This window comes from Perognathus longimembris, chromosome 2, assembly GCF_023159225.1.
Source record: "Perognathus longimembris pacificus isolate PPM17 chromosome 2, ASM2315922v1, whole genome shotgun sequence".
NCBI lineage: Eukaryota > Metazoa > Chordata > Mammalia > Rodentia > Heteromyidae > Perognathus > Perognathus longimembris.
This window is the reverse complement of record NC_063162.1, coordinates 140545262-140558907: the sequence shown is the minus strand read 5'-3', so window position 1 is coordinate 140558907 and position 13646 is coordinate 140545262. Positions and strand designations below refer to the sequence as shown.

Sequence of the window (13646 nt, the reverse complement as noted above, 5' to 3'; positions counted from 1 at the left end):
CCTTCTGGGACCCCAGTGGCATTCTGACTTTTCCTTGCACATGCTGTAGAGCCATTAAACGTGCGCGCTCTCTCTCTCTCTGCCCAGAACGCTCCCTCTAGGTTTGTGTGGTAAGCTTGGTTCCACATTTACTGGTGACAGGAATCTTACCAATAAATTTAGCTGTTGGAAGAAAATGATCAGAATATGATGATAAATGACGAAAAAGGCAAGATATGAAACTCTACATACTACCTAAATCTGTTTACGTGTCTATATAAACGTAAGAAAAAAAGAATTGAGGGGAATATGTAAAGGTATTGACAAAAGTAGGATTAAAGGTCATTTATCTGAAAATTTTTCTACAATTTTGAAGTTTTCCATACTGAGCAAATACCCACTTTTTAGATAGAAAGTAAAATAATTTTCTAAAAAGATGAGAAGTAAGATTTAGAGGGAATCTTGAGATTATTTTAATAATTGAAAAGATCTATATAAAATTACATGTATATAAACTGGGCACCTGTGTAATCCTAGCTGCATAGTTCAAAGCCAGCCAAGGCAGGATAGTCTGTGAGACACTGATTTCCAACTAACCAACAAAAGGCCAAAATCAACAACAACAAAAAAGCCAGAAGTAAAGCTGTAGCTTAAATGGTAGACTGTTAGCCTTGAGCAAAAAAACTCAGGGACAGTACCCAGTCCCTGAACTCAAGTCCCAGCACTGGCACCAAAAATTTTTTTTTTAATCCACAAAATTATATGTGTTTATTCTTGAAAAATCATATTCATATTTAAATACAGTGGTTTTATATTTCTAAAAATGGAGAATATCTATCTTATGGGTTATTGGCTAGGGTAAATGAAATCATTTTTATGGAATGCTACCTTAGCATACCCACTGGCCAAGGTAAGTGCTCAGCAGATGTTATCTTAAAATATCTCTTATTCTATTTTAAAATATTTTATTGCATTTATATTTTACAAGTATTTCAAATCTTTCTTTATTTTAGCTGATGCTGTAGCCCAGCAGAATGCTTTCCTAGTACATGCAAGGCCCTGCTTTCAATCCCTAGAACTAGAATACGTGGCTTTGGTTGATTTCTTGTTTTGTCAGTACTGGAACTGGAACTTAAGGCCTTCTATGTGCTAGGCAGGCACTCTACCACTACAAGCCATACCACGGACCTTTTTTTTTGCCTCTGTTATTTTTCAGTTAGAGCCTCTCATTTTTGTCCAGGACTCGTCTCGACCTCTGCGTAGCTGAGATTTGCAGGCATCACCCCAACAGAACTCATTAGTCTTACTAGCATTTTGCCTGGCTGGCCTGGAGCTATGATCCTGCCAATCTCTACCACCCATGTAGCGGGGCTTGCAGGTGTATGCCTCCATGCTTGACAGTCACCCGTTATTTGAGCAATCCTCACTGTTTTACTTCTCTGTGCATCTAACCCTTATGGACAGGGTCTGAGCTGGTGCTGGGCTCCGGGTCCAGAGCTCAGCCGACCTCCTCCGCCTCCCCCCCAGGTGGCTGCTGAGTACTTCAAGAACACCACGCTGCTACTGGTGGGGGTCATCTGCGTGGCGGCGGCCGTAGAGAAGTGGAACCTACACAAGCGCATCGCCCTGCGCATGGTCCTGATGGCTGGAGCCAAGCCAGGCATGTGAGTCACACTGGAGGTGCTGAGGGAAGGGTCATCTCTCCTGCTCCCACAATGCATCTGGGTTGGGGGAGTGGGACTAGCTTGTTTCTGTGCTCATGGGGAGACACTGACACCAGAACACTGGGACTCCCCCCTCCCTTTGCAGTGAAAAGTCCTATAGCCACGGACTTATCCATTTAAAACAGTGTCTCTCTCCCCCCTCCCGCCCCCCACTACCACCACCATGCTGCCATTACCTAAAGAATTTACCTAGACTGCAAGGGCAGCAGGTTACAACACGCAGGAGTTTCATTAGGCAGCACAAGATGGGCCAACAGAAATGGTTTACAGCCTTTTTCCTGGGTTGTTAGGAAAGAGACTGGCTAAATGTCTTCCTAGGGATGTTCTCTCCCATCCGTCCACCCTAAGCATTTGTCAGTCTTTCACACCACACACTCAATAAGTCACCTTGCATTCGACCAGGACCTTAGCTGCATCCTCCGTCCACTCTCCTGGCACAAAAGCCCAGTGGGTAAGATTCCCAAGAATGTGTGGGAATGTGAATGTGAGCTTCCTTCCTGCTGTATCTATCCCCTACCTTTATCTTCCTCTTGGAAGTCTTGGCCTCCTTCGAATCCAAAACCATTCTGCTGCTACATTTTATCTAAGTCTCTCGAGCTCTTTGGGAGCCAGAGTATAAGGAAATTACACAGTCATACGGCATTCATTTCAGCATCAGCATGTACACACACACACACACACACACATACACACACGCATGCACGCATGCATGCATCTAAAAATGTGTGTTCCTGTCTCCCTGATTGTCAGGTGGAGGTGCTGACTACAGCTTTCCCTTCCCCCATCCCTCCACCCAGCCTTGTGCAAGGAACAGTTACCTTGCTCCATGACGCACAACGACATTCCCTTACATCGTGTTGGAAACTCATGACTCCTGGAAATCTCTGTGAACTATCGCCAAGAATTTCCATTTGTGTGTGGTTGGCTTTCCACTGTTTACTTCATCACCCTCAAGTTTCCACATTCATTCTGTGTGGCTGGCGCGTTGTCACCTGTAGCACAAAAGAGAGCATCGGGACTGAGTTTTACACAAGCCTAAGCTCTGTGCCCATGTGGCATGGTCATCTAAAATAATAAACTTGGGTTATTGTTTTCTTTTTTTTCTTTTATTGCCAGTCCTGGGGCTTGGACTCAGGGCCTGAGCACTGTCCCTGGCTTCTTTTTGTTCAAGGCTAGCACTCTGCCACTTGAGCCACAGAACCACTTCTGGCCTTTTTGTATATATGTGGTGTTGAGGAATCGAACCCAGGGCTTCATGTATACGAGGCGAGCACTTTACCACTAGGCCATATTCCCAGCCCCTTGGGTTATTATTATGTTGTCTTACCTTCTAGAAACTAGGCCTGTGTCTGTACAGGTACACATTGCACAATATTTTCTAAGTCAAAGAGAAGTAATTCAAAAATTATCTCCAGTAGTGTTTTCTTCCCAGCTGGACCCTTAGTTGTCAGCTGGAAACGTGCACACAAACAGTGACACGGGCTACTTTGGTGACCCTGGGGCTCCATTTTCAGCATGTTAGCTGTGTGGTAAGTAGGGGGGAGAATGGTGAGCCCCAAGCATCAATCTCTACTTGCTCTTTAATAGCTTTTGGGGATTTGCTGCAAAACAAGGAATGTAACGATATTCATAAAATTGCTGGCGACAAGGGTAGCGAGAGAATCCCTTGGTACACAGACATCACACGTCACTGAGTTCCACAGAGAGGGGTGAGCCAAGGCGAAGCCCACAGCCTGTGAACTATCTACCAATGCTAGTCTAGTCATTACTTAAGGGCTTCTAGTTTCCAGTCCATGAAGTACAATTCACTCATTAAATCTTGAAATGAATGCTATTTATGCCAAGTACTGGGAGTACAAAGCTAAATGTGCACTGTGTAGGGCATAAAGACCCAATCGGGTGGTCAAAGGCCAGTTATGCTTCTCTGAAGAAGCACCATGAGGTTGATAAGAGCCCCCCCCCCCCCACCGCCAAAGAAAAGGCCCTGTGAGGTTCCCCCACGGGGCCACTGGGAGCCTTTTGCTCATGCTCCGCCCCGGCTCTCCCTGTCTTCCAGGCTGCTGCTCTGCTTCATGTGCTGCACCACCATGCTGTCCATGTGGCTGTCCAATACCTCCACGACCGCCATGGTGATGCCCATCGTGGAGGCCGTGCTGCAGGAGCTCATCAATGCTGAGGACGAGCAAGTCATGGCGGCCAACGCTAGCCCAGAAGAGGCCGAGCCTATCAGTACAGTTGGCTGGCATTCATCTCCCTTTTGCTCCTCTAGCCTCTCCCTCGAGGCCCTGTCAGTCTCTGCCCCACTGAGGGTCCATCCCTAGGACCCACCTCCCTCACCTAGGTTCTTCACCTCATCTTCACTCACCACCCTTTTATCCCATTCCAGCCCCTCATAACCAGAAGCTTCTCTGATCCCCGTTCCCAGCTTCTTCTCTACTGTCCTCTGCCCACCCCCCCTTCCAGGCTCAAAGTTACTGGGTTTTTCTGCATCTACTATTCCTTCAGGCCAGAGAGAAGGGCAGTCGTGACCCACCACACCCCCCCCAGACCCCCAACCCCTGAACCCCCTGCAGCCCCAGCCCCCACATCTCATTTCTTATGTTTCTTTGCTACTATAGATCTTAATGGAAACAACAGCCAAGCCTCTCTGGAACTCATCTTTGTCAATGAAGAGTGAGTATGACCATCCTCCTAGACAGAGCCTCTGGGGCCCATTGAAAAGGTCAGGATGGGTGGACCAAGCTCACCATCTTGAGCCACTTTCCACGCTCTTGAGGGAGACTCTGCAAAGCCTAGAACATTGCAGAAATGAGGAAAGAAACAGACTAACACTGAATCCGAGCGGCTATAGCAGTGTGTCTAGATAGCTAACAAGCACAAATTTGTCTAAATTGGGAGAGTTGTCTACTAATGGAAAACAGTTCCATCATAGATGTCACTGGAGATCCTTGGATAATCACCAACTATTGTAGACATGTTGGAAGTGGTCTTACTAGATTTGGTCTTGTTTGATAGTGCAGAGAAAAATTAGGTGACAGTAAGGGGCTAAGGGATATCTGGTGACAGCCATGTGATGGGAGGAAGAAGAAACTAGAATAAACTCAGACATTCAGTGTAGGCAGAGGCACTGATAAGTGATTGGGAGAGTCTTTATTAAAAGATGGTCTTCAAAATATCCTGTGATAAAAACTATCAGATTAAAAGTTGGATTTGTGGGGCTGGGAATATGGCCTAGTGGCAAGAGTGCCTGCCTCGTATACATGAGGCCCTGGGTTCAATTCCCCAGCACCACAAATACAGAAAATGGCCAGAAGTGGCACTGTGGCTCAAGTGGCAGAGTGCTAGCCTTGAGCAAAAAGAAGCCAGGGACAGTGCTCAGGCCCTGAGTCCAAGCCCCAGGACTGGCCAAAAAAAAAAAAAAAAAAAGTTGGATTGTGATGGAGCTGGGCTTTATAATTTGCCCTTTTCATTAAAAAAAAAAAATACAAAGCTAACGGAGAACCCACACTGAGTGAATTCAGTGCATGTGACAGCAGCACAGATACAGAAGGAAGCCATCAGGAAATGGCTTTTTCTCTTACCCCTGTCTTCAGCCTCAGCCTGTGCCTTCGCCCTGTGCCTTCGCCCTCCACCACCCATGGTGGCATCTCAGGCAGAAGCCCCACCCTCTGGTCCCCTGCAGATGAAATAGTATTACTTGCAGATAGTGGGCTCCATCCAGTCCCTTATCCAAGGCTCCTCTCACCACCTCCGCGCCCACACCTGCCCTTTCTCAGCCCTGGCCTACAGAAGAAAAGACCAAGTTCACTCCTCTTCTCCCTCCTCCCCCCTCTTCTCTTCCCCTAGCCTCTTCTAACCCTTCCTTTCTCTGCCTCCACTCTCTGCTGCTTTTGTTTTCCCTAAGATGGGGACTGAAACAGCAGGGTCCAGAGAGTCTAGACCAGAGACTCTAGAGTGTGGCTGGTGCCTTCTGGCTCTTTCCCTCACAGGCCACCTGCCTTTAGGGTTCGTGGGGAGCCCCCTGAGGGGGCCTCTGCATAGTCCTGGCCCAGTGGCGGGTTGTGCTCTTCCATGGCTACTCATCCCTTCATTGGCCTGTGTTCTGGGCTCTGCCTGTTCAGGTGGCTACAGCCCAGCTTCCTTCTGGAAGACCCGGCATTACAGCCCTGCCGAAGGACACTGCCAGGGTGGGCTACACCGTTGCTGTGGATCTTTCATTGCGCTGGCTGCTTGCCATGCCCTTTCTGTATGAAAACATCTATCTGCAAACTCGAGTGCCAGACGCCAGCTCTCCCTAGACGGCTGAGCATCTCCTGCGCAGCTGGGAGCAGGCCTGGGTGGCCCTCTTCTCTCATGCGCAGTCCCACCCCTCCCCTCTGGCCTGAGGAGGTCTTTTGTTCCGCCCTCTTCTTCCCCCAATAGAATCTGGAGGTGGGTGATCGCCATAGATCACTGTGCGGGCATGCATATTGTGCACGTGTGTGTGTGCATATGCTCTCATCCACTTTCACCATTAAAACAAACCCAAAGCACTGGTTGAGCTCTCAATGTGTCCCTGATTCTGTCTTCGAGGCAAAGGTCAGAGCCCACAGGTGTGGGAGGGATTTGGCATGTGCAGCTAACTGTCCCCCTTGAAGTATCTCCCCATCTTCTTTCTCACTTGCCTTTCCCTCTCTGCTCCCTCTCTGATGAGCGAGCTTGTCACAAGTTTCTCTTTCTGGATAATGGCTTTCCCCCACATCAGCCAGCGAGGATATGGTCAGGGCACAGGTTCTCCAGGGAGATTGACGGGCTTTCCCCGCTGCCCTCCTCCCCCACCCAATCACTAACATCCCAATGCTAAGCTGTGGTATAATTGGAGGTGGTGACATGGGCCCCATGCATCTGTTGTGAAGGTTAGCAATGCCATGAGGAATATTGAAGTGCCTCACACCAAATAAACTCTCCAGGCTCAATATTATTAGGGGTATTCGTTGTTTCAAAGGAAACATACTGCCCTGCCTTCAGAGGGAAGTGAGCTCCTGGCTCTTTATAGTATCTCAGCGGGTGTAGAGGCTAGGGTGAGATGATTTCCCTCTGTTAGCTAGAAGACTAGATTGCATAACTTAAATCCTTTACACTAAGCACGGCCTGAGCAAGAGAACTCCCCTCTCAAGAAACACGGTCCACTCCGGTTTCTTTTGCTTCATTCCAGCTCATCAACTGCAGACCTCACTTCCCTGATGCAGAACAAGGTATGGCTGTGGGGTTTCCTGTGCTTTGAGATCACTTTAAAGTCCCTCAAGATAACAAAGGGGGCCAAAAGTTTATCCTGCAGCCCAGTGCCCTCAGTGGGTGTAAAGGCAGAGAGATGCTCACCCAGGTTGTATCTAAGAAGGGATTGGTTAGGCTTCTGGCAGGTGTCCAGGTGGCTCAGAACCCCAGCCTTGAGTCCCAGGTTTAGCCACATAACATACAGCTTCACCTTTATTCATGGGCACTCAAGATTCATCGAGGAGATTCAAAAGCCCCAGATTCCACCTCAAGATTCCTTTCAGTGGGAATTCCATCCACAAAATCTTAGTAATAAAAGCAAAGTTTGTCTGCTCACTGCTGCTCTAACTCACCTTCTACCCCCCAAGCCAGTTTTACTTCTTTTCATTTAAAAGTGTGGATTACAGCAGGATGGCATATGCATCCGCTAGGAAGGAGGCATGGGATCACAATCCTCATGCAAGCAAAACCATGAGACCCTAACTGAAAAACAAAAATCTGAAGCCAATAAGGGCTGAGGTGTGGCGCGGGTGATAGAGCACCTGCCCAGAAAGCAGAAAGCCCCGAGTTCAAACCCCAGGACTGCAGAGAACATATATAACCATAGACTAGGTTCGAGTTGACGTGTTTCTTTGTGTGAAAATAATAGTAATAAAGAATTCATCATCAGCTAATGAAGTTCCAGTTGGGTGGTGCTTCTTGACCCACCCTAACAGTGCCATGGCCTTTGTCCCAACAGAACCTGAATGGTATGCCTGCCATCACCAACGCCATCAAAGCAGCGAGCCAACACCAGGGCAAGAAACAGCACCCACTTCCGGTAAATGAACCCCTACTTCTGTCTCTGTTTTCTGCATAAACTGCCTGTCACCAAGGTCACTGGACACTGGCAAGATGTACCACAGGCTGGGGCAGTTTTCTCCAGCTATCAGTGCTAAGGGTTTGTCTGGCTTAGAGGTAATCAACCAATTCAGAGGTACTTCAGAGACCGTACAAATATTTTATCTTGGTATCCTGGGATTATCAAGCAACTGTTTTTCTGCACAAATAAGAATGTTCTGGATGTCATGCCACTGAAATAAAATATAGAAATCCAATGAGTGTTAGGAGGGGTGTAGAATGTCCCCTACAAGTCTTGAGTTCGAATTTCTATGCTTATCAACAATTTTAATTTTTGGATGTTTATCATCATCATAAATATCTACCACAGCTTATAAAATGTTTACTATGTACCAAGCTCCATAATAGGCATTTTCTTCCTAGTTCTGACTTGTATAGCCATTTTGAACACCATTGTGTGTGTGTATGTGTGGTGTGTAAACTTAGAGCCTCGTCACATAGAATAACTATCTTCTGTTAGTTCATAGAGTCTTTATTTGTTTGGTTTTGTTTGCCAGTCCTGGGGCTTGAACTCAGGGCCCAAGCACTATCCCTGGCTTCTTTTTGCTCAAGGCACTCTACCACTTGAGCCACAGCTCCACTTCCAGCTTTTTTCTATATACGTGGTGCTGAGGAATTGAACCCAGGGCTTCATGTATATGAGATGAGCACTTTACCACTAGGCCATATTCCCAGCCCTGTTAGTTCACAGAATACTCTCAAGTAAAATACAAGCCATGCTATCAGTCTTAATAACATTAATAACAAAAATAATATTAGCTTACTATTCATTAAATGCCAGGAAGTGATCTAAGTACCCTACATATTATTTAATTTATTCCTTTCAAGGCAGAGAAAATGTGGTTTCCCGGTTTTTCCAAAGGAAATTGAAGCTTCAAGGCCTACCAAATTTGGCCACCCATAGAAACTGAAATTTGTCTTTTTGACCCCAAAGCTCAAAACCTTTCCACTGCAACATGGCCCCTCCTGCCTCTGGGCTATCTATGCTAGACAGTCTAAGCGTGCTATGTGGACTCACTGATTTTCCTTTTGTAGGAAAAGCCACGAGCCCTGACGCCCCATCCCCAGAACCAGGAACTGAACAGGAAGTACAGGTCCCAGCATGACCAAATGATCTGCAAGTGCCTTTCTCTGAGCATATCCTACGCCGCTACCATTGGTGGCCTAACCACCATCATTGGTACCTCCACCAGCCTAATTTTCCTGGAACACTTCAACAAGTAAGTAACTTACTTAGTCGACAAATATTGACTAAGCACCTACTAGGTAGGTGGGGGGGGGGGGGGACTTTCCGAAGTCTAGATGAGTCATTACAGTTGAGGAAGAGCAAAGAAATGCAAGATTCAGCTAGGAGAGCTTACCAAGCATCAGGCACAGGGCACGTTTCCTCAAAGAGGTGACAATGACGCGGTGACCTGAAGAATCAGGTGGAAGAAACTAGATAAAGGGAGATTTTCCAGAAGGAGAATACAGGATGTATTCTCCCAGGCAGGGCAGTGGAGCACCGATAAAAAGCAAAAGACAGAGGCAAAAAGAGGCCAGGGGGGTAGATGGCCGGATGACAAAAAGGGTTTGGCAAGACCTACAGAAGAACTCGAACATCACCCAAAGAGCTGTGAGATGCCTTTAGGAAATCTTAAACAGAGAGAGGTGATCAGATTTATAGTTTTTGAGAACTCGTTCTGCATGAAAACTTGAAGAACTGACTGGAAAGGGGATCTCAAGCAGCAGGGAGAGAATCTGGGAAACACCCTCTGGTGGCGCTGGATGGCAGTGGCAGTTGGAAGGTGAAACAGAGTCAGGTCTGAGAGACTCCGAGGTGCCTTACTGAATTGGGACAGGATTCCAGAGAGCATGAGAGGTCAGGTTCCTGATTTCAACAGCAGGGGGAATCGAGGAGAAAAGATGAAGATTTTTGGAATGGCTGACATAAATGTTGAGATGTCCATTTGGAGCTATGGCTCTGAATCTCAAAAGAAATATTCAGACTAGTGTAGATTTGGAATCCATGGCCTGTAGGCAGGTAGCATGGGCTACAGGACCTCGGTGCTCATTGGGCTCATGCTTGATCGAGTGCTCGACTGTCCCTGTCTAGAAATTCTTCACAACTTTTGAGCAAGAGGCTTTTGCCCTTTGAAAGGGACACTCTAGCAAGAGTAGAGGTGATCACTTAGAATGTACGAAATAGAGCAGGAGACCTAACGATTAAGCTCGAGTAGGTCAGGCAGAATTGAAGAGAGAAGGAAACAGGATTGAACAGGAGAGAAAAGAAATCCATGAAGACCTGGGTGGCATTCTTCCCAAGGAGGCAGGGAATATCGACTGTGGAATGCGATGTCCCTGAATGGCCCACAGTAAGGATGAAAACATATCCACGAGATTTGGTGGCTGGTGGCCACTGGTAACCTAGGCAGTAGGAATTTGGTCATGTGCTGGGAGAAAAAGAGATTTCAGAGAGCTGAGAGGTTAGATGATAAAAGGGAAATGGAGACCTGGCTGTGAGAAGCAGGGAAAGGAAAGGAGCAGGGCAGGAAAATGCTCTAATATGGCAGACTTCTACATGTTGGGTTTCCATGAGATGGAAATTAAATATCTGAGAGAAACAAGATGACTGATAGAACAATGTCTCCAAGAAAATACAGAAAGTGGGACCCAGAGCAGTTAACTCATCAGAGATGAGAAGAAATATCCTGCTAAATCTCTTTAGTAGAATGGAGAAGGAAGAGGAAAAAGGAAAGGGAGGAAATCAAGAAAAGGGAAAAGCAAGTGGGAAGAGAACGTGTAAGGATGAAAGGAGGAGACAGCAAGAAGGGACAGGGGAGAAATGACCAAGGAAAGTGTAAAACCTAATTCCCTGGATCTAGCCTCAAAGACTCCCCACATCATGCTATTCTTGGCATTGGTGAACAGACTACCACCATTTATTTTGACTATTTTAAATTCCACCAATTAACTGTTAAACTCTGTGTGTGTGTGTGTGTGTGTGTGTGTGTGTGTGTGTGTGTGTGTGTATTTGGAAACATCATATCCTATTTCTCTTATGGACACAATCAGTAGCCCAGAACCCTCATGAGGCTAGTTCTCCAGAATTGACTGCCCAATGAAAACCCACAAAGCACATCAGATCTCTCCTCCAGTCACTCTGGACTTGAAAGCAAGATGAATAAAATGATCAGACTCTTTAGGTAAATTAAGGGCAAACAGATTGTGTATAATTCTCCTAAGTAAGAATATATGTACTTTAGTGGTATTGACTTCGGTGGCTTGCTGTCTTTTATCGCTTACTTCATCACTCTTGCCTGGGCACTATACACAGTTCCAACTAACGAAATCCTAAATAAGGTCTTGCCATCTTATTGCCAGAAGCATTTGGCCATCCCCCTCAGAGACCATGGAGAAATCCCCCTTTGCTAACCACTGCCCTGGTCTTTGCCCTCCAGCCAGTACCCGGCCGCGGAGGTGGTGAACTTTGGCACCTGGTTTCTCTTCAGCTTTCCCATCTCCCTCATCATGTTGGTCGTCAGCTGGTTCTGGATGCACTGGCTCTTCCTGGGCTGCAAGTGAGTGCCCTGCCAACAAAGCACTGAGGCTCTGATCCTGACCCAAAGGCCTTGGCACCTGTGACTCACAAGGTTCTGCTCCCAGTAGAGCAACCAAGGAACCAACAGCTGCTGCCTCAAGGAAAGCGCAGGGTGCTGGACCACGAGCCAGGTGTCATTTCTTCTGGACACACTAAACGCTCATGAACATGGCTTCTAGAGTGATATGTTCCTAATGGGTTAGAGGGCCTCTGCAGTTTAAAGACAGTCTGAACCAGAATCACTCCCAAAGCACATGGAGTAGTTCCAACTACGCTTTGGAATATGGTTCCAAGTAGAAGTCACCTTAGGCTTAATGTTATATACACAGAAATGACTTCTACTTGGTAGTTTGTACAGAACATGTTCATATCCCTCAGAATACATGTGAGCTATGTCCCTTGCAAAATATCTAATATTAATCTGCTTAGTAAATCTTTTCTTCATAACCAACAGTCTACTACAAATTTGATCAATAAACACACAAGGAGAATATATGATGTTTTGCTAGTGCTAGCCCACGGTATACAACACTGCGTTGGTGAAAGAGTGTTCTCTGGGCTGATTTTTCATGTTTCTTGAGCTGTTGATGAATGGCTGTACACTTCTGCAGCTCTAATATCCCACTAGGAAACTAACAATAATTTTACCTCAGACAAGCCTCTCTCTGGAGAAGTTAAATGTTTGTGCGCACACATCTACATATATAAGACACAGACATATACATGTAAATCTATACACCACACCACACTAATTCCTTTTGTTGTTGTTAATGTTGGGCCTGGGACTTGAACTCAAGGCCTAGGCTATGTGCTAGCTCAAGGCTAGCACTCTACCACTTTGAGCCACAGGGCCACTTTGGGTTTTCTGGAGGTTAATTGGAGATAAGAGTCTCTTGGACTTTCCTGCCTGGGCTGGCTTTGAACTGCAGTCCTCAGATCTCAGCCTCTGGAGTAGCTAGGATTACAGGTGTGAGCCACCAGTGCCGGGAAATTGCTACACTGATTCTTTTACTCCTATGCAAGTAAGAAGAAATGGTTCCACCTAAGTACCCATGTAAAAGTCCACAGATATAAGCTGACATTGATGCACTAGCGATGTGCCCAGATGAATATGCCCAAAAAGGCTGAAGGAGGGGGGTGGGTAACTGGGCAGACAGAAGCTGTATGAACAGGAGAGGGATGGAGCCTGTGTGCAAAGAGAAAGGGGATCATGGCAGTGGAGGCTCTGAAATTTTCATATGCAACTCCTCTGGACATCCAAAGCATGCTTTTTAAACTTTGTGGGGGTTTTGTTGTTGTTGTTGTTTTTGCTCATTCTCCCTTCTCCAGCTTTAAAGAGACCTGTTCTCTGAGCAAGAAGAAGAAGACCAAAAGGGAAGAGCTGTCCGAGAAGAGGATCCAGGCAGAATACGAAAAGCTGGGTGACATTAGGTAAAAGTCAGCCACTCCCTTCTCTTCTTTCTTGGCACAGAAACACAGCAGGTAAAGTGGAGCACAGAGCAGCCTTGTTCCCAACAATCCGGGACACAGAGGCAGTCTTCCACCACTATGAATCCAGGCATTTAGAAGATGCTGTTGAATGCCAAAGCCAAGCTGGCCCCGATTTCAGTGGCCGCCCTTCCCTTTGCTAAATTCGGAGTCCTGGGAGTGGGGGGTGGAGAATCTAGATAGAACAGCTGAAGAAAGACCAACAGAAAGACAGCACCGCCTCTCCGTTGGAACGTGCTGAATTCCTCCAAAGTCAGGACTCTTCCGCACTGCACACACAGGCCACCACAGCGACCCGGGGGCTCTCCTAGGGGCTGCTAGGCTTGCTGCTGTATTTAAAGTATAAAGCAGCCTCAAAGACGGGCTTGAAGACTCAAGTTCTAAAGAATCATAAACCACCCCTCAGCCATCTCTTTACACTAACCCAGCATTCCACCCGATGCTACTTCTCCTTTTACCACAATTGGCATATGCAAATTCGGATAAAACAATTCAGTTTGTATTTTGTTTTAAGTTTTGAGTTATAAAAAGAATAAGCACTGATTGTAGAAAATTCATAAAAATGTGGGAAGTACAAGGGAAAATGTAAGTTGACTGGGACTCAGCATCTTAGTATTCGCTATTAAATGTGAACATGATATACTTCGTACAATGTTTATTTTGTGCAAAATTATATGTATTTTGGTAAAATCTATTTCTTATATAAATACCTTGTCTTTTTG

At 46.3% G+C, this 13646-nt stretch overlaps 1 protein-coding gene across 1 annotated transcript in view; it reads left to right on the top strand.

Moving 5' to 3' along the window:
• The window catches only part of Slc13a4 (solute carrier family 13 member 4), a 40827-nt gene that overhangs the window by 16102 nt on the left and 11079 nt on the right, over positions 1-13646 (top strand). The window contains exons 3-10 of the mRNA XM_048340283.1: positions 1507-1643; positions 3760-3932; positions 4322-4376; positions 6898-6937; positions 7696-7776; positions 8892-9076; positions 11297-11416; positions 12766-12867. Coding sequence (XP_048196240.1) covers positions 1507-1643; positions 3760-3932; positions 4322-4376; positions 6898-6937; positions 7696-7776; positions 8892-9076; positions 11297-11416; positions 12766-12867 — 893 coding nt within the window. The remainder of the gene's footprint in view (positions 1-1506; positions 1644-3759; positions 3933-4321; positions 4377-6897; positions 6938-7695; positions 7777-8891; positions 9077-11296; positions 11417-12765; positions 12868-13646) is intronic.